The 22,052-nt window shown below is 33.6% G+C and overlaps 1 protein-coding gene across 1 annotated transcript; it reads left to right on the top strand.

The window, feature by feature from the left end:
* Positions 1–2: 2 nt before the first annotated feature.
* Positions 3–19,404, top strand: LOC128997444 (uncharacterized). The gene is made up of 6 exons (XM_054423081.1): positions 3–10; positions 41–302; positions 406–561; positions 10,189–10,336; positions 10,773–10,823; positions 16,734–19,404. Exons 1-6 carry the CDS (start codon positions 3–5, stop codon positions 16,898–16,900), a joined length of 792 nt encoding a protein of 263 aa, XP_054279056.1. The 3' UTR covers positions 16,901–19,404.
* The last annotated feature ends 2,648 nt before the right edge of the window (positions 19,405–22,052 follow it).

Here is a 22,052-nt window from a genome sequence, read left to right as displayed (position 1 = left end):
TCATGTACAGGTATGTCTACATCAGTGTCTGAACCTCTAGTGATACCGTTCCTACCCTCGGTATACCTCCCTACGCAGGAGTTGTTACTGACAGATCATCAGAGCTGGGTGTTGTTGTCTGTCATAGGAGTACCTCAGGTGCTGGCTCATGTACAGGTATGTCTACATCAGTGTCTGAACCTCTAGTGATACCGTTCCTACCCTCAGTATACCTCCCTACGCAGGAGTTATTACTGACGGATCATCAGAGCTGGGTGTTGTTGTCTGTCATAGGAGTACCTCAGGTGCTGGCTCATGTACAGGTATGTCTACATCAGTGTCTGAACTTGAGAATGTTTGTGCATATTATTCATTTTTATCTAAAGGCTTAGCTTTGATCTCAATCAAATCATTGTGTATGTACAGGTGTTTTCTTCCTCCGATGGATCTTACCTGTCCGTGGTCGAGGCAAAGCGTCCAGACGCCAATACTGTGGTTTTCCAAGTAACTGTCAACGCTCTTAGCCCTGAGAGGCAACTGTATCTGTACGTGTTCTCTCCGCTCACTGGCCAAAACATTACTGTAAGTTGTAGGCAAAATTATTATAGTTCCTAAGTAGTTGCTTGATATGATTGTTACAGTAAGGTGTAAACACTGTTCTAGCAATGAGGGTTAAGTTTGTATTCTTGATTGTGACGTTTTATACTATCCAATGACTGCAAACATCTTCAATGGTAATAATTTTGCAATATTTTTGTCCAAAAAAGTTCTGAAGCTATTTAGTTATTTTATCATACCTCCCGAAAAACTGTATTAAAAACCTCTTGATGAATTCAAACATTTAGGACGAGATTAGGGGTGTGCGATGCATCGAAAATGCATCGAAATTTCGATTCGATTCGATTCGATGCATCGAATCGCGATTCGATTCAGTGGTGGTCAAAAAACGATTCGATTCACGAGGGAGTCAGTATCCATATACGAAAAACGCCTGCAGAAAGTCAATGCAATACCCGCAATACAGGAGCGCGTTGCTGTTGCGTTTCCTTTACGAAGGCGTTCTTATTTAATACATTCTTTGCATTAAATATAGCTTTAATTGTTTTATATTTTTTTGTTTTGACATTGCAAATGATTAGAGGTTTGTTTTTTGTCTTGATGAAAGCAGTGTGTGAAATATTTTACTACTGTGAACCTAGCCAAAACAAGGTAGGTTACTCCAAAATCATTTTAAAAATAAGTCTGAAAAATGGTTACTTAATACTTAACTAGTAAGATTAATGTTATAGACTGATTCATTTGGTTAGAAAAAGGTCGTCTGCAGTTTCAAAACAATATGGTTGTGATTCTTTATGAGCCATTATATTTGAGTTTTTACAGTGTATTTTAAAAGTGTGTGACTAAACTACAGTTTTAAATTATAGGTAAAGTATCTTTATCCAAGTGAAGTTATAAAATTTCAAAAAGCTTTTAAAATTGTACAGCTAAAAGGACTTACAAAAATACTCACATTTCTCCTAGCCAATAGCACATGTTTTAAACACCAACCAAATATATTGTTGAAAAGGACACTGGGAGCACAATCTTGTAACTTTCATTATTATTTACCAGTTATCAATAATTTTACAACTTGACCACTGTTTTAAAATGAATAAAAATGACCATTACAAAGTAAAGAACTTAATCACACCAAGATAAACAGGAAACAACTTACAGACTACTTGACACAAACAGTATTTTCCTGTTTGGATCCCCACCCCACCCCCTGCCCACCTGATACATCTGACCCAAGGCGTTTTTGCAGCCGACCAGCTTATCACCAAGACCTGACCTTTGGAGCAATAACAATATTGGAGCAACAAACCCAGATATTACACCTGTTGAGATCATATTTGTGAAGAATATAATATTTTATCTGTTTACACATTGAAGAGATTCATTATCATTATCATAATAATTCATTCATTATTATCTTTGTTATATATTTTCATACCTGTCATACTTTTATTTTAACCAATGCATGTTTTGTTTACGACTTATATTTTTGTTGTATAGAAAAACATTGTCTTGACTACAAAGATGGAGTTTAAAATTGAGGAAACAAAAAGTGGAAAGGATAATCTTATTTTTAACAATTATAAATATAGACAAAATTATGTGGCGAAAAATGGTGATTTGACATGGCGTTGCCTTGGAAGAAACTGTAATGCAGTAATAAAAACTGACTCAGCTAAGTCAGCAATTATTGCATCTAACATTAAACACTCTGGGCCTCATCCTGTCACTATGAGATCACTGTTATCTCCAAAAACCTCTTCTACCCAGGAGTCCCCTGCCCGTATAGTATCTAATGAAAAGAATTTCTTCGAGACATCCACTCCTCAGTTATTCATTACACCATCTGAGTCCCCCCTGGATATTACTGATAAATCACAAGAATTAGCATCCCCTACTGTTTTGGAATTACAAGGAAAAAACATGCATTTAGTTAAACAAAATGAAACTTTAAAAGAGCAATTAAAATGTGTGCTTGATCACTCCATTGAGTCGGATACTCGTCTGATGAAATACACAAATGAGATTTTTCCTGTCCCAGACTATCTACCGAAAAAAATAGTACCAGATATGACAGATTTTTCTGTACAGTGTGTACCTGATACGTCTGAATATGCAACTTCAACCGATGATCTTGTTTCACATGTGCAAGAGAGTATAAAAATTAGCGAATCGAAGGGAGCCCAAACTGACAGTCTGTTGCTAAACAAAACAATGATTATGACAGAGTTATTAGGCACCAACTGGCTCTCAGATCTGTCTCTCCAACCATACTTCGATATGCTAAGTAATAAATTCCTAATTCCAAACTCATGTATTATAATAAACCCGTTGATAGTGCATGCGGTAAAGAATAGCCAAGACTTTCATACTTTTTTAGATCCTCTAAAAGTTACAGAAAGAAAGATAACTATCATGCCAATAAATGACTCGGAGGAAGTAAGTAGAGAAGGCAGTGGATCACACTGGAGTGTTTTGATCTTCGACAGAGATGAAAATAAATTTTACCATGCAGACTCTCTTGGTAACTACAATCTTCATTCAGCAAAAAAAGTTGCTCAGAGACTGTCAGAGTATGTGGGTGGTAAAGCACCAACAGCTAGCTTTCTGTCATTAAAAAGCCCACAACAGCCTAATAGTTATGATTGTGGTATCTACTGTTGTTGGGTTGTTGAGTCAATAGTAAATGACGTAGTTACTACTGGATTCTTGAACATTAATTCCATTCAGAATAAGAAGCTGACAGAACAGGAAGTTATTCAAAAGCGTGCACAATTAGCATATATTCTTCTTAGCCCCTCAACAGTTAGTGACAAATTACTTTTTTCTCTAATGATTCAGAAGGATACAAAATTAAATACCTTGGTCATTGAAAAAAGCAACACAGAAATCAAAAATGCTTTGTCGCAAAATAGCTGGACTCAAGTACAAACTAAATCAAAACATCTCAGTTTCGAAACAAACCATAATCCTACTTTACCTATAAAAAACAGATATGATATCCTCCATACACTTGAACAAGAAAATAAAACTCCAATGAACTGTACACAGAAGCCCACTGTCCCTCCTGCTAACATGAAGAGGAGAAGAAGAAATCATGAGAGTACACTAGGAAAGCAAAATACCCTACAATATGTAAATAAAGCACACAACACAAAAACCACGATATCTGAAACTGATATTTGCCCAAATGTCAAGACAACACTTTGTGCAGACAGCCAGGGTAAACATATAGCCTGGAAAATTCAAAAATTCAGTTCTGAAAAAATAAATACTTTTGGCTATGTCAGAGCTAACACCACTCTTCTACAAGTACTCGAGTCAACTACTATTGATAAAGACAACCCTCTGATTATATTAGGGGGCACCAATGATAGTCTGAACGGCACCTTACCAACTTTGTATAAAGAACTAGAAGAAAAATTACAATCAGTCTGCAAACATAGGCCAGTTTTCCTTTGTACAATCCCTATTAGATATGACAAAGCACAAAATGATCCGGACAACTTAGATATACTGCTAATGAATAAATATTTTAGAGAGTTGAGTTACAAAATGGACAATCTCTCTGTAATAGATCTGGATGATTTTCGGCGCTTCCATTTTACAACGCACGGACTGCACCTTAATGGCCGTGGCAAGTCAAAAATTGCGTTCCTCATAATAAATGCCCTAAAAAATTGGTATCACGGAGATAAAAAACTACCAAAAGTTCCTGGAGATCCCACAGCAGAACCACAGCAACCACAGCAGAATGCAACTTCATATTCAGCACCACCTTGTCTACCAAATCCTGACAATGCAGTTTCAATCACCAGTGATCCTACAATTAAACTACTAGAAGCAGACATGACAAATGTTATTAAAGATCATATAAATAATAAGGACATAGTTTTCGCCCATTGCATATCAGCTGATCTTGATCACGACAAAAATATGAGTGCTGGAGTGGCGGTTCCGTTCAAGGAGCTTTTTGGGAAGCCAACAACTGCTGACTACTGCAACTCAAACTTAACGCTACAAAAACATAAAAGTGGAGCTAGTGTATTTGGTTTGGTTACAAAGTCAAAATTCTACGGAAAACCCAGCGACACCAATTATGAGCTATATAATAAAGCATTTCAGCAGTTGATACAAGAATTTAAAAAACAAAAATTCAAGACCCTCATCTGTTCTCCATTGGGATGCTCAAGGGACCGTGTCTTACCACAACACTTTGCAAAATATATAGTTGAATTCCAAAGCTCCACTGCTGCATCAGTTATTATTGTCATCTCAAAGAAGTACATTTCAAGTAAACAGAAGAACACAAAGCCATATTCTGAGTTTGTAAGGAACCTCACACAGGCCATTGCAACGGAATCATCTCACCATAAAACCAACAAATCATCCGAGACTCAGTCTGTGAACAAAACATCCTCTGCATCTTTCCCTCTGGACCCGAAGCAGGCACAACCTCAACCACGGACTGTTACAGAAGGAAGAATATCGACGCAGGACAACCAGCAACAAGACAAGGGTGATCTACTCAACACTACAGCAGACCAGGTGACTCAACTTACTTCCTTGACCTCTGACTCCGCAACACAGTGTAGTGAAAATGCAAATAAGGCCTCTAGTGGTGATGAAAAAAGTGAAGATTTTGTAAATAGTATACTAAGTGGTAGAATAGCTGGTCACAACAACAATTTTTTACAGAATATAAAGCCTCAACTGATAGCTCGATAAACAAAATTCTTAATAACCATCCTAAAATAAATGACATCCCAAGTTGTGATAGAAATGATCTCATGTTGTTACACATTAATATAAGATCAATTCAAAACAAATTAAATGAGCTGCAATATTGTTTAGATATTTTAAACTGCTCCATATTATGTGTTAATGAGCACTGGTTGAAAGATTTTAATGTTGACTTGTCTGTTCCCTTTAATTTTAGGTTAGCAGTTGCTTACTGTAGAGTTAACACAATTAGAGGAGGCACTGCCATATATTTAAAAAAAAGCTTAGATTTGGAATATGAAACAATTGATTTAAGTAAAATTTGTATTGAAACAGTTTTTGAAGCATGTGGAATAATCTTAAAACAGTATAGAACTATAATTATTTCTGTATATAGGATTCCAGCTACTAGTGAAGAAATGTTTATTGATAAGTTTGAATGCATGTTATTGGAACTATCAAAATACAAACACTGTAAAATAATTATCACAGGAGACATAAATTTTGACATTAGAGAAAAGAAAAAAAATGTAAATGAGTTTTTAAATATGTTAAAGTCATTTAATTGTTGTTGTCACAACTCAAAACCGACCAGATATGAAGCATGTCTAGACAATATAATTAGTAACTTAACAAACACAGACTTTACTTTTGATTGTATTAACTTAGGTCTATCTGATCATGATGGATTGTGGTTAAAGATGAGTAGTTTTTTCAATAAGAGCAGGAAAGAGGTTAAATTTCGTATATTAAGTGACAAAGCTATTAATTCATTTCAAAATGATTTAAATATGGTTGACTGGTCATATGAATTGTATCCCTTTAATAATAATATAAATGCATGTTTTGATTATTTTATTGACAATTTAAAATTAATTTTTGATTCAAACTGTCCCATTGTTACTAAATTAAACAATAAAGACAATATCAAGCAAGCATCTCAACATAGCTCTAAGTGGTACACTGATCGCCTCCAAGGGATAAGAATAATGCTTCTCATATATAAGGACAAGTCTCACTTGAGTGAACAAAATAGATTAAATTATTTAAGACTGAGAAAAATTTATAGACATGAAATACAATTGTCTAAGCGCAAGGTTAATGATGAGTACATTGCAAATTCAAAAAATAAAGTTAGGGCTGCTTGGAATGTAATAAAGAATGAAATCAATGATTCTAAGATGGAAAATTCTGTTCCAGTTGATATAAATGTTTTAAATTATAGTTTTGTAAATTCTGCTTTTTTACCACTGAATAATAACAGTTCACTTAACAGACAAAGTGCAAGGGATCCTATTGCTCTACTCTCAACTTCAAGAAAGGTTGATACTAAATTCCAATGGTCTCCAATCTCCCAATTAAATATTATAGAGTCCATTAATAGACTAAGTAGTTCTAAGGCTGAAGACTATTATGGCTTCTCCAATTATGTAATCAAAAAGATAGGCCCTCTTTTGATATATCCACTTACCATTCTATATAATATGATGATTGAACAAGAAATTTTTCCAGAATGTCTTAAAATATCAGTTACAATACCAATCTTCAAAAAAGGGGAAAAAACTGATCCAAATAATTACAGACCGATATCTCTAATCCCAATTCTTTCTAAAATATTAGAACACTGTCTACACCAACAAATTTATTCATATTTTGAAAAAAATAACTTGTTCTGTGATAGTCAGTTTGGTTTTAGATCAAATTTGTCCACAATCAAGGCCTTGGAAAATATAATCACAGATATTTTTAATGGTTGTGATGGTAAAATTAATATGTCTGCAACATTAATTGATTTGGCTAAAGCTTTTGACTCAGTCTCTCATGAAATTCTTATTAAAAAATTGGCTTTTTACGGAGTAGTTGAAAAATCATTAAATCTGTTAAGCTCATATTTAGTGAACCGTTTCCAGCTGGTGCAGGTAAATAATTCAAGATCTAATATGTTAAAAATCAAAATTGGCATACCTCAAGGATCAGTCCTTGGGCCTCTACTTTTTATTGTATTTATTAATGATTTGCCTTGTTTTGTTCCCTGTAAAACCACTCTTTATGCTGATGATACTACATTCCTCACAAGTGGTCAAAATCTGAACAAAGCACTTGAAGAACGGGATGGGGTGTTAAAGTTGGCTGAAGAGTGGTTTCGGGGAAATGAATTAAGGATTAATAACTCAAAAACAGAAGAAATTCATTTTAACCTTAGAATAAATTCTAATGAGAATAAATCAGTAAAATTGCTAGGAATCCATATTGATCAGAAGCTGAACTGGATTGAGCATACAAACTTTTTATGTAGTAAATTGGCTAGAACTGTATTTTTATTTAACAAATTAAAGAACAATGTAAGTGAACAAATTATTCTAAATTGTTACTACGCATTTTTCCATTCTCACCTACAATATGGTGTTCTCTTATGGGGTAACTCTGTAGGAGCCAAAACCGTTTTCAAATGGCAAAGGAAAGCAGTCAGGTGCATTAGAGGAACAATGCCCAGGGAAGATTGCAAAGCAGATTTTAAGGCCCTAAATATCCTAACCCTTCCATCTTTATACATTTTAAATTGCTTATTATACGTAAAAGAGAATATAGACCAGTATAGCATCCGATCTGACATACATAAACATTACACAAGAAATAGCCATCATCTCAACTTACCACTTACAAGACTTACACTTACACACAATAGCTACAAATATCTTAGTATACAATTTTTTAATAAATTGCCCCCTTCTGCAGTAACGGTTCCAATAAAAAAATTCAAAACAGTCCTTGATTCATGGTTAAAATTAAAATGTTTTTACTCTGTAGATAAGTTCTTGTCCTTGGAGGTTTTAGATATAAGTTTTTAAATAGTTTATTTAAGATCAAGCTTCCTGTTATTTATTATGACTATGTTTAATGCTTTAATGATAAGATGCCATTTGACAATGTCAATTGCTTTTGTAGAGCTGAAAGACAATAAAAAGATTTGATTTGATTTGATTTGATTTGGTATTTTTGTTAGGTGTCTGCCGGTCCCCGTCCCCGAATTTTTGTTGGGGCAAAAGAAAAAAAAAGAATAATTTATTTCCAAAGAAACACTCTTATATTATTATATCTATTATTACAGAGGAATTAAAATGTTCAAATGAGAATTAAAAATTAAGTTGGCTCACGACCTTTAAGAATAAAGACACAACAGAGCAATTGCCGCACTGCCACTAGCCAGAGCCAGGTCTAGTCGTCTACTGATAAGAGTAACAAGACAAAAGCCGTGACGCAACACTAACAGTGCAAAGAAAACAAAGTCAAAAGAATAGAAAGACTATTTATCCAGACATACTAGTATAATCATTTATTGTTTATTCAATACCTAATTAAAAATATATTTTATTATTTTACATAATAAATTATAAACAAAAGAAATATCTGATATAGTGAACAGATCTGTATCTTGGTTAGATGGGGTTAAAAAAATATATTTCTAAGATCCAATACAATATTTACAACTCACAAATTACATTGAATTAATTTCTTTGAAAATAATCTCTAACAGTTTTGTGTTTTTGAATAAAGAAATATATTTCTTTGTCTCTACTCCCTTGTTTCATCACTTGCATTTTGTCAGCAATTGAAGCAACTGGGTAGCAACCGGGTGGTGTAAGAGGGGAGGGGGAGGGTCTATGACCTTGAATTCACACATCGTTGCCCGGGCCTGGCTGGTGAGACTGATTCATTGTTTTTGTTGACATACTACTACCCTTCCTTAAGAGAAAAAGGCCCTGCTGTTCCAAAAACATTGAGGGTAGTTAAAAAAAACATTGACCTGTGTTGCCAAGGGCACTAGGCTAGAAGATAGCATTTAACTTTCTTGTCTCTTGATTTAATATTATTTTAAACTTCTATATATTATTTAAGAGTTACTTTTCGGGTACCTAATTAGTTGTGATATTGTTTGGCTTTATTTTATGGATTTTTAATTCTTTTCATTCATTAGCTATCAAAATCAGTTGTTTTAGGATTTTAATCTCTTGCAGTAGGTCTATACTACTGTATGACATGATATGCATTTTTTTAGTCCTTATTAATTATACCATAAACAATGTTTGTATGTTATTTACTGTTTTTGAGTTTTATAGGAAATTAGTTTACACAATATCTTTTCTTCAATGAGTTCTCCACTTGACATGTTGCTTCTAGCCTATTACTATTTTAGGCCCTATAAAAATAATGCCTAGGTAAAGCTGTAGGCCTACTGATGCCAATAATAATTCTTTATTTATGATGATGTAACAAATAATGTAAATGTGAGGTTATTATACTAAGGAGGTTAGGAGGCAGGGAATGAATGATACATATTGCATGGTGGAAACATATTATTTTTATTTTCTTCTTGCTTGCAGTCCTGAAGCCGGTCCACAGGCCCTAAACTTGTGATATGTAAATTTATTTCTTAATGGTCTTTTTATATTAAGTTCCATTCAAATTTGTTGTAATTTAGCTACCGGCACCTATTTAGTTATTTAAACAGTTATTAAAATGAGAATGAATGTCTTGATAAAAAAAATATTTTCTTCTTTCTTGCAGTTGAGCCAATTCAAGTAAAAATTATGAAATAGGCAAGTAAAGCAGCTCACTGGTATTTCCAGCAGTTATTCTAATACATATGATTGAAAATAAATATTTTTTCACCTAAAATTCATATGTTAAGTATGAAATAGGCCTAATACCACATCAACAAAAATTTGTATTACACAAATGTGATACATTTTAATTATTGTTAATCCACTCAATTGACAATTATGAATAGAAAAATACCGTATTGCTTCGAATCGAGTTGCATCGAATCGAATCGAAAATCTTTTGAATCGAATCGTTGCTTCGAATCGAAAATTTTTTGCTGCTTCGCACACCCCTAGACGAGATTAAGAATATTTTCATCTGGTTCAACAGGTGCCTGTACACATGAATGTGAGGGGAGGTTTAGCTTCACCTTGCTTGGCAAGACCAGCCTCCAAGTGGGTGTTGGAGCTAGAGAAACTGTGGGGAACAACTTCCACCATCATCTCTCTTATTGTCATCTTTCTGGTCATCTGGTACTGTGAGTATCAATTGCTATATTCTTTTCACCTAAGTTCGGACATAGACTAACCAACACAAGTAGACTTCTCATCCCATTGTAAATTTTGAAGCTCATTTTTTGAGTCTAGTTCATGTATGGTGACACTGGGCGCTAGTGTTGACAAAATTTTGTTTCTATTATTTTAGGGTTAATTTAATGAGTAGTGCTTTACTGTTTGCTTATATAACTAGGGTAGGAGTTATTGTTTGTGTGATTAGATTGTATTATTTGGTTTATCAAGGTTTTTGCTTGGATTCAAGCAATGGAAACAAAAAATTTTTATTGTTTTTAAGATTTAGTAGATTTAAGATTAAGGTTTGACATCTGACTAATTAAAACTTTACTGTCTACAAAATGCTGTTGCAAAATGTTGTTTTGGAACAAACAATGACTCTCATGTTTTGGGTTTTTTCAGCAAGTGTATTCAGCTGGGTACGAGTACTAGCACCACCTCCTGCTGTCTATGGTAAGTGCATTTTTCCTCAGTATAACCAGCAATAACGTGTACATTGAATAGTATCTGTTGATGTTAATTTTGATTGGAATATGGCCAAACCACTCTTTTATATCCCCACAATATTGTGTTTTCCAGAGTTTTCCCTTATACTTATACCATTTAAGCTGAAAAGGATGTTTTCTAATGACTAGATGCCCAATTTAAACTGTAAATTAAATTAATATTTTTAACTGCCAGTTCTTGACCTTTACAATTGACATTTTGTTTAAACATTATCCCTGAAATTGAAACTTAGTTTTTATAATTTAAACTGTAAAACTGGGTTTCTCTGAAAGAAAGTTAAAATGATTTAATTGCAATAAACAAACCAATAAAAACAGCACTAATACATTTTTATTTTACCATCTTTGTTTATCGGCTGCAAGAAAGTTCTCCGTAATTAAGGGATACAGATCATTTATTGACACAAAAATGTTACATCAACTGCTTACAGCAGGAGCGGGTGTCTTGGCAATTTATAATGTCTTGAATCTAAACCCATGCATACAACAAATACTTAAACTAATGACATAGGCCTAGCTACAAAAACATTTGAAAACATCAAATATACAAACAAGTTTCCGCTTAAAGTCTTCTGCAATAATAATCCAATATTGATCCAGTTCTGACATTTAAGACACTCGCTCCCAATTGTTTAAATTTATCTGGCAATAAATGGTTGTAATGCAGGTTGTTACATCCTAAATGTCTATCTTTACTTATTGATTATTTATTTTATAACTATCACCAGCTGGTTATAATGTTTACTTCTTCACTTTGTTTTTAATTTGTGTTGAATAAAGTTGGTTAAAATTGTACTTTTACAAATACATTTATTATTAGTTCTAATTACATACAGAACAATTTGGCGACGATGGAGGTGAGTACAAGTAATTCAAATACATCTCAAAACATTCAAATGATTAACTCAGCATTGATTGGACCCTTTAATGAAAGATATGAAACATGGGAAATGTATATGGAAAGACTAGAGATATCATTCATTTATAACAACATTTCGGAAGACAAAAAGAAAATTACGTTACTTCACTGTATTGGATCAGACACTTACAGTAAACTTAGGGATATATTGCATCCTGTATCACCTATAACTAAATCCTATGCTGAATTAGTTCAAACTCTTAATTCACATTTTACACCAAAACCAAATGAAGTATCAGAGACATTCAAATTTCATTGTAGACACCAATATGAAGGAGAAAACGTTTCTGAATTTTCATTGGATCTTAGAAAGTTGTCTAGATATTGTAATTTTGGCACATTTCTGTCAAAAGCCCTGAGAAACCAATTCATACTCGGGCTAAGGGATGAAAAAATACAGGCAAGGTTAATTACTCTAAGTGACAGTGATTTGAGTTTTGAAAAAGCTGTAGACATGGCTCAAGTAATTGAAAAGGCTCAAAACGATTCAATAACAATCCAATCAAAATTCAATCATGAAAACAATGAATTGCCGGTTAACTTAAATGTTGTACAACAGAAAAGTTTTCAAAAACCTAAAAACAGTACCAATCTTAAACAATGTTACCGTTGTGGAGAGTTACATGAATACATATCTGAATGCAAACACAAAAATACAACATGTAACTTCTGTAAAAAAATAGGGCATCTAGCAAAGATTTGTTTTAGGAATCCTAATGCACCTATCAAATTGCAAAGACAAAATAAGACTACATTTAACACTACTTCAAGAAATGTAAAACAAATAACAGACTCGTTTGAAGATCAAAGTGAAATATTTCTACAACAAAATATGAACAATTCTGTTAGATCCCTCTATAAGGAAACTAATGTTATTGACATTTGTTCTATGAATACATCAGAAGATAAATTTAGGAAAATAATGTTAAACATAAAAATAAATTGGAAAACTATTCCGTTTGAACTAGATACAGGAGCAGGGGTATCTTTGATGTCAAAAAGTAACTTTTCCAAGTTTTTTCCAAAACACAGACCTTTAATGAATCCAGACATAATATTAAGAGATTTCAACAAAAATGAATTTGTTCCATTGGGTAAAACCATTGTTCAGGTTGGTTACGGTAACCAAACCAAATATCTTCCATTGTATATAGTCGATGGTAATAGAGATACGATATTTGGTAGGGAATGGCTGAGATCGATTAAAATAAATTGGTCAGACATAAATAACGTTCACGGAGCTGACTTGAATAGAGTTAAACACTCAAATCCCAAAGTACACGATATTTTAATGGAATTTAAATCCATATTTGAACCAAGAGTTGGAAGTTTCAAAGGGGGAGAAGCACTTCTTAACTTAAAGCCTGACACTACACCAGTTTTTAAAAAAGCTAGACCACTACCTTATGCTTTGTTACCAAAAGTTAGTGCAGAAATCGACAGACTAGAAAAAGAAGGTATAATTACAAAGGTGAATCAGAGTTCTTGGGCTACTCCAGTTATACCGATTATGAAGGCAAATGGGAATATCAGACTGTGTGGAGACTACAAAGTAACCCTCAATCCCCATTTGGTAATACCAGAACACAACATGCCCCGCATTGATGATATTTTGGCCAGAATGGGTAATTCGACTAAATTTACAAAGATTGATATATCCGAAGCTTACCTACACATGCCAGTGAAAGAAGAATACAGAGAATTGCTCACAATCAATACACACAAAGGTCTATATCGAGTAAATCGTCTACCATTCGGAATTGCAAGTGCACCTGCTATTTGGCAATCAGCAATGGAAAATATTCTACAAGGTATTGATGGTGTTGATGTTTTCTTTGACGATGTCAAAATAACAGCCCACAGTGAGGAAGAACATTTGAAAAGACTCCGTGCTGTATTAAATCGGTTCAAAGACAACGATTTACACATTAATGTTTCTAAATCTCAATTCCTTGTACCAGAGATTGACTTTCTTGGTTACCATGTCTCGTCAAAGGGAATAAGTAAAAGTAAACATATTACTGAAGCAATAAGAAACCTGAAGAGACCAAGTAATGTGAAAGAAGTTAGACAAATCCTTGGGTTGATAAGTTACTATCGAAAGTTTATTCCAAACTTAAGTGAAAAGATGCAAGCTATTATTAATCTCACAAGAGCTAATGTACCTTTTAATTGGACTGAAGAATGTGAACGAGATTTTCAATTGGTGAAGGAGGAAATGATGTCAGAGAATATACTATGCCATTTTGACCCACACTTACCACTCATTCTAGCAACAGATGCTAGTCAATCTGGAATTTCGGCAATTCTTTCTCATGTGTTTCCGGATGGAAACGAAAGACCTGTTGCATTTGCTTCCAAAACACTATCACAAACACAAAAACAGTACAGTGTCATACAAAAAGAAGCCCTGGCAATTTATTTTGGAGTTAAACACTTTTACCAATACCTTTATGGACGTCATTTCACCCTAGTTACAGACCACAAACCCCTGGTATCAATATTTGGACCGAAAAATGGAATACCACTTATGGCCGCAACAAGACTACAACATTATGCTATATTCCTTCAGGCATTTTCATTTGACATAAAGTATAAATCAACCAAAGATAATGTTAATGCTGATGCACTTTCAAGACTACCTAAAAATGTTGAAGAAGCTGCTGTTATTGACTCAGCCAATGTTCATGAAATAGAACAAATCTATACTTTACCTGTCACAGCTGAAGAAATAGCAAAAAATACACAATCTGATCCAGATCTTAGAGATATTTATCAATCACTAATCAGAGGGGAGCCAATACATCACCCGATGTCTTCTAACGAACAAGAATGGTCAATTCAGCTTGGATGCTTATTAAAAGGGAATCGTGTGGTGATTCCCAAACAACTTCGTCCAAGAATTTTGAAAGAACTTCATGAGGCTCATGTGGGTATAGTTCGCATGAAGGGACTAGCTCGTTCGTATGTTTGGTGGCCTAAAATTGATGCAGACATTGAGAATATGACCTTAAATTGTTTGGGATGTCAACGAGTACAACATGAAGCACCCAAAGCACCAGTTCACCACTGGGAATATCCTTCAAGGCCTATGCAAAGAGTTCATGTTGATTTTGCAGGACCATTTTATGGCCATTATTTTCTCCTAATTGTGGATGCCTACAGTAAATGGCCAGAGATTGTAACACTTACAACTATAAATTCACATAAAACCATTGAGGCTTTGCGGAAATTCTTTTGCTCTTTTGGAATCCCTGACATATTAGTGTCAGACAACAGAAGGCAATTTGTTTCGTTAGAGTTTGAAAAATTTCTTCAATCTAACGGAATTAGACACAAGAGATCAGCACCTTACCATCCTGCAACTAATGGCCAAGTAGAACGCTATGTACAAGACTTGAAAGATACTATCAGAGCCATGCACTTTGAGGAAGGCTCAATTGAGTTGAAATTACAGAGATATTTAATGGCCTATCGAAGAGCTCCACATAGTACTACAGGACAGTCTCCTTCACATCTCTTTATTGGACGTCAAATTCGATCAAGACTTGACTTATTGTATCCTGATTTGTCACCAAAAATGGACCAAAATTTTGACTCAAAATCATATTCTGACAGGCAAAAATCATTTAAAGCTCAAGACCCTGTTGCTTACCGCCTATATGGGACCTGCAACAAATGGGGCTTTGGAAAGATCAATAGAAAAGAAGGACCAAGAAATTATGAAATATCCACAAGCAGTGGCACAATCAGACGTCATCAAGACCAAATTAGACGTTCAGGGCGAAACTTGTGTGAGTTTTCATTAAGGAATGAGCAAAATCAAGTATTCATACCAACAAATTTTGGAGGAGTCCATTTTGGAGGAGTCAGAGAGGAACCAACCGAAAACCACGCAACAAATGATCACAACATACCAACCGAAAACCACATAACAAATGATCACAACATACCAGATGTTCCAGAGGCCAACGATCACAACATATCAGATGTTCCAGAGGCCAACGATCACAACATATCAGATGTTCCAATCAATTATCAATTATCAATTAGTTAAGATGGGGACGCCACTATGTGCGTATTTTAACCCAAATATGAGTGAAGGATGAGTGTAGGATGAGTAGTGCGATCTTGTAGTCTTGTTAGTGACTAAGGCCGACATGTTCCTTAGACACAGCTGTTAATTAATAGCCCATACAGCTAATGGCAACTAAGGGACCTACAGTTTATAGTGGAATCCGAACCACATATTTCCTTGTAATTTACGAATTGGTCTAATTATCAGGATAGTACTGCGGATAGTCGTAGTACTCACTAGTGCGGACGTTAATCCACACCAGGGAGCATCGCATCCACAGTGCATCCCTATAAATATCCACAATTCGTGACCTCCTAGTAGCTGGATCCAGTGGCACCAACTCCCGCTATTACAGTGAGACGTTCAAAAAGGACACATAAACCTGTGGATAGACTCAATTTATGAAGCTCACTTAAGAAGGGGAAGTGTTACATCCTAAATGTCTATCTTTACTTATTGATTATTTATTTTATAACTATCACCAGCTGGTTATAATGTTTACTTCTTCACTTTGTTTTTAATTTGTGTTGAATAAAGTTGGTTAAAATTGTACTTTTACAAATACATTTATTATTAGTTCTAATTACATACAGAACACAGGTATAGGTCCACGTGTATTAGGGAAGTTTCATTTCTTGAATATGGTTCACCTGTGTTTAGGATAGCTGTAGATGTTTGTGTTTCTCTACTAGTAAACAACTGTACATACTCTCTCTTTTTTCATAATTTTACATTTTGTAAATAAACAAATTCGTTCTCCATTAAATAATCACTCCTTCAAGAATAAAACAAGTGATATTATACTGTTACAAATATACCAAAACCCATCAAAATTCTGTAAAAATATTTTTATCTTACAGCCAACAGCACTCCCACTGCTACTACCATGATCAACGGGTCTCCGTCGCCACATTTTTCCGAGCAGAGGCCGTTCCTCTACCGTCAGCCGTTTTCTGATGAAGAGCCCGTCTATGGAGACCCTAACTTTTCCCCTTCCCCTCAGATGAGCCGACGCAGTCGCAGATAGTCGGCTGATCAATTTAGTGCCTTTGTACAGAACTGATATTTATTTTTTCGTAATGACATGTGTTCATAGTTGTTAATGTGTTGGAGTCCGTAAGTTTATTGCCTTATGTAGCCAGAGTTTCAAGATGATTCTTCAAATTGAGTCTTGTTTAGTAACAAATCATAAAATACTCAAATTATTTTGAAAAGGGGGAGTTTTGCTATCTTATCCAAATAAATAAAATCCAGGCTCTAATAAAATAGTTACACAATAAAAAGTCATGAAACATAACACTGATTTTTATCCTTGTAGACTTCTTCAGGGATTAGATTGAGAAAATGTCAATTAACTTCAACCTACCCTTTGAAGAAAACCTATATTACGATGAAACATCAGTTTAATGTATTTTGACCTTTAGTATATCTTATCAGCCCCTGGACTCTTAATTTTCTTAGGTAAAATAGTTGATTTTTTAAATTCTTAACAACTAGCTACTTGGCTTTCCTTTTCACCCTTCCTACAGATAATGCAAAGTCACTTAAAGTTACTTTTAGAAGAAAGAGCACCTGTCTTATGAATACATTAAGGAAGAAGGAATGCATATGCAATTAACAAAAACAATTGATCCGAGAAAATATATCCAGTTAGTTGAGGTAGCATACAAACAGTTGGAAACACAATTTATATGATATTTCGCTCCTACAAGAGGTCTTCTTCACTCTGTAAAACATCTCTATTTATTTGTGTTTTAAACTTGTCTGCTGTAAAATAACTGGATTTATTTTCTTAGATAAAATTTTGTTCTCAGGCCTAAGTTAGTCTATTTCTTTTTTTGTGTAATATTCGCAAGTCACTAGAGGTAATGTTTTAGATTCGCTTGTTAATTTACAATGTGCTCTTCCACTAATTAATTGTCATTAGTATTGTCCAAACACAAGGAATACAAGGCTGTGAAACCAGATGAATAAAGCACAGCTTCTAGTCTTCGTAAAACCAGTGTTGCCAAGTGTTGAAAAGCACAACAAATTGGAAAAATGTAGGGTTTTGCTTCACATTAAGGTGTAGTAAGTTTGATAGTTCAAAGTATTTTGGGCCAATTTGAAACCCAACTTTTTTCAAAACTCTCAAAGAACATTGGTAGCAAAATTTACCTCAGGCTCCAACAAGTTCAACAGGGTGTTCTAGAACCTAGATGAAGAAATTATTTGTAAGTTACCACTATTAATGACTCAATGAAAGCCCTAACCTTTTTGATCAAAGGGTTAGTTTGTGATAATTACTTGTAAATTGTAAACATTGACAATTGTAGTTGCCTTAAATTAGACAAACATCATGAAAGATTATGTCAATCTAACTATTGGAAATATTAATTTTTCATTAGTTTTTTGACTGGAAATTCCAAATAGTACTGATATTTTAGACTCTACTACACCCTGTTTAAATAAGTAGTTGTTAACTGTGACTTAATAATAAGTAGTTTTAAGATGTGTACCTTTGTAATTAATAGGGTTGTAAAATTATTTAGGACATTCAAATGGTTGTAAAATATTTTACGCTTACTATTTGACCACTGTTATTTTCCTGAAGGCTTTATACATGTGACGGAAAGAATAATTGATTTATAATGTACGATTTGTAAAAGTGTAGGTTTTTTCAGACGACTAATAAAACATACTTTAATTAAGAGTGTTTATTTAAAACAAGCTACTTTTTGCTCATTTGGAAGAAATATATTTCAATTTACAATGAATTACTATTCATCAAATAACAAATTTGATTTAAGAATATTTAACAAAACAACTTTTTTTAACAAACATTTTCTGTTACTGGGTAATAAATCTTTCAAGACACAAGTTTGTTTCATTGCAAATTAAACTTGATAAGTTTCACGTTGATACAGTAACTCATTGAGTATCAGTATGTCTAGTCTTCCATGTCTATAAATTTGATGATGATTTTGAGCTGAAACTTTGTACAAAAATTTAGTTTTTTAAAATTAAAATGCAAGTTACTTTACTTTTGATGTCATTCTATAGTCTAAGTTTTGTCCTGATGATTTCTTTACATTCTATTTTAACTGTTAACTTTACTGTTAATAGTTTTGTCATTTTATGTTCAACGTTCTACTAAAAGTTGTAATTTTTGTATTAAATGGTTAATAAAATATTTGCCATACTTACACTATAGAATAGGTACATTTAAGCAGCTTTAGTTGTTGGTTGTTATCTCAAATAATTTAAGATTAAAGGTTAGTTTTAAACTTGAGGCTTCAACCAAATTTTAGGGTAGTTTTTGTTTTTATTCTACTTTAACGTTTTGTTTTTTTTACTTCTCTTTGTGCCACAATTTACTTACCGTACTGTAATTTTCATACAACAAACAACCCTTAAAGACAACTTTTATTTAGGTTTAAAGAGTTTTTTTTTTGCCTTTTTGAAGTAAACTAAATACCGTAGTTAAGACATTGTGTTGTTAAATTGTGTTCTTTGTAGTAAAAAATTGTTTTTTTTTTTTATTAAAATATAATTATTTGTCTAATAACTGTGCGTTTTATACCTTCTTACTTCTGTATTAGAAGGTGTTCTGTAACTATTTGCAGAACTATAAACAATCAATAAATACACTCTATACTATGTCATAAATAACTCTGCGGTTATGGAAACCTTATCCAATGTATCCCGCGAATGCACCAAGTCACAAATATAACGGTCGTCTAGACATCATTATTGTCTTCACGGTCGGTAGACATTATGATCACGGCAAAATTCTGATCATTTCCTTTGGTAGCGTGGTCATCATCTTCTCCCGTCTCCCGCGGTCAGGGCAAAATCCTGAATACACCTCGCGGTAACGGAAACATCATCAGCTTCCGCAAACGCGGCAATATTCTGATCATTTCCTGCGAGTGTGTAGAATAGAAATCATCATCGACTCTTTCGGTCACAGAATCGTTAAGCACAATGGTGGCAAAATCTTAAACATCATGCGGTCGTGTAGAAATTATCGTCGTCTTCCACAATCGCGGCCAAATTATGATTATCTCCCACGGCCGTGTAGACATCATCATGGACTTCCACGGTAACAAAAGCGTCATTGTCGTCTTGCGCGATTGCGAAAATAGTGGTAGTTTTCAAATTGCGCTAACTTCACAGATGCGTTGGGTATTGGTATAGACTTTTGACGATCCATTCTCTATACCTATACCATTGTCCAAGAATCACTAGTATCGGTGGTATTGATAAAGGATACTTCACTAATTTAATGTTTACATTTATTGAGTTTTCGATCAATTTATTAAAGTTTTAATACTTCCAGTCTATTATTTAATATGTTTACAGATAGTCTACAGGTTTGAGAATATAGTAGACAATATTATCTCCTCACACATTCAATAAGGAAGTTTATTTATATTTGTTTTGCCTTGTTTAACTGATTACTGCAACAGATACCTAATGCAATCATATGAACTTTGACTATGACCAGCTGAGCGAGACCTTTGACCTTTTGGCCAAATATTACCAACAGTATTTTTCCCTAAACGTGTAATATTCTGTTTCAATATGGGTAATTTCTGTGAATTTTCTATTTCTGTCACAACGTTATGCAGGGGAGGCTCCAGTAATAATTTTTTTGGGTAGGCCTGACAAGGATCGAGAAGGAGTTTGATTGAGGAATGGGGGGTTTGGAGAGATTTCACGGGGGTGGGCAATTTTTAAATTTAAATGCAAAATATAGTTAATGCTTTTTGAGGACATCTATATTTTCTATACACATGGTAAAGAATGAACATGGTTAGTCATTACATCAGTTGTAATTAGTAATTGTAATTACATAAATTTTAAATATCTGCCAAAACTTTGGAAGGTCAAGACTTATACCCTCTGGAGCCGCCCCTGACGTTACTTATTTTTATTTTGCATCCCAAAAACGGTTCCATTTTGATAATTTAGTACAGTTTTATGAAATAACATACAAGACTTGCTTACTAGTAATACAATAATTGAGTGAATAACAATGAATTATTAACAAACAAAACGAAAATGAGAAACAGTAACAAGATGGCAACATACTTGGCTTAAAAAACCTACTTTGTATGGTCGCCATTTAATAAGAAAGTATTTTTTATTTATACTATTTATTTATTACTATTATTTATTTATTATTTATTATTATTATTTATTATTTATTACTATTATTTATACTAAGGAAGTATGTTTTATCTATGGTATTATTAAGTATTAAGGTAGGACTTAAAGTCCAGGCAAAGAAGACAAAACAAATACCAAATATGAGAAAAAATTTATGTTTAGGCCTAAGCCAAATTTTGTACAGTTGTAGAGGAAAGGTCCCTAAACAACATACTAAAAGTACCGACCGGTGGGAGTGGAGCTAAGGGGGCTAGGGGGCTCTACTGGTCCCTTGTTTAGTTTTTTTTTGTAAATAACTCGAAAACTATCAACTTTTTGTATGCAGTACTAAATTAGCAAATTAAAGAAGATTAAATTTCCTTCAAGAAAAGTACCTATATGATGTAACTTTGTTGAAATAAACAAAAACCAAGATATAATAAATATCTTATTCAAATACTTCCATAAGATATATACCTACATGTAAATTTGCAAAATAATACATATGCAAAGCCTATATCCCCTAATGTCAATATAACTGATATTCTTGAAATCCACAAAAACCATGTATTTCTGATGGAAGAAGTATTTGAATAAGATACTTATTATTTCTTGTAGATGGTTGAACCAAAATAGTTGAGTGAAAATTTAAAAACGTACGTTTTCATGTCCCTGGCCTTTTACTTCGTAGATACTGGATTTGTAGTTTATTATTATGTGTTTTTATATTTTTTGGGATGGGGCAACATGTTACACACATTTATTTAGTTTTAAATAGGTTCTAGGTATTTTTTTTGTATTTTTAAAGTCTTGAAATTCACGACCATGACGTGTCCCTAGGGTACATTTTCCAACTTTCACGCTGTTTTTAGACTAATTAATTATTCATGCCGAAATATATAAAGCCATATTTTTATGTCATCAATGGTTATTAAACTTACAAAAAAGGAGCATATTATAATTTTATTGTCATTGCAAACTGACTACCATGACAAAATAAGTCTGTCCCTTGATTTGGCGTCACGACCATTTGGGAAAAATTTTCA

Source organism: Macrosteles quadrilineatus, unplaced genomic scaffold, assembly GCF_028750875.1.
Source record: "Macrosteles quadrilineatus isolate MER2022 unplaced genomic scaffold, UCM_ALF_1.0 Scaffold_6__1_contigs__length_79288215, whole genome shotgun sequence".
Lineage (NCBI taxonomy): Eukaryota > Metazoa > Arthropoda > Insecta > Hemiptera > Cicadellidae > Macrosteles > Macrosteles quadrilineatus.
Note: the sequence above shows the minus strand (reverse complement) of the source record. Positions and strands in the feature narration are given on the sequence as shown.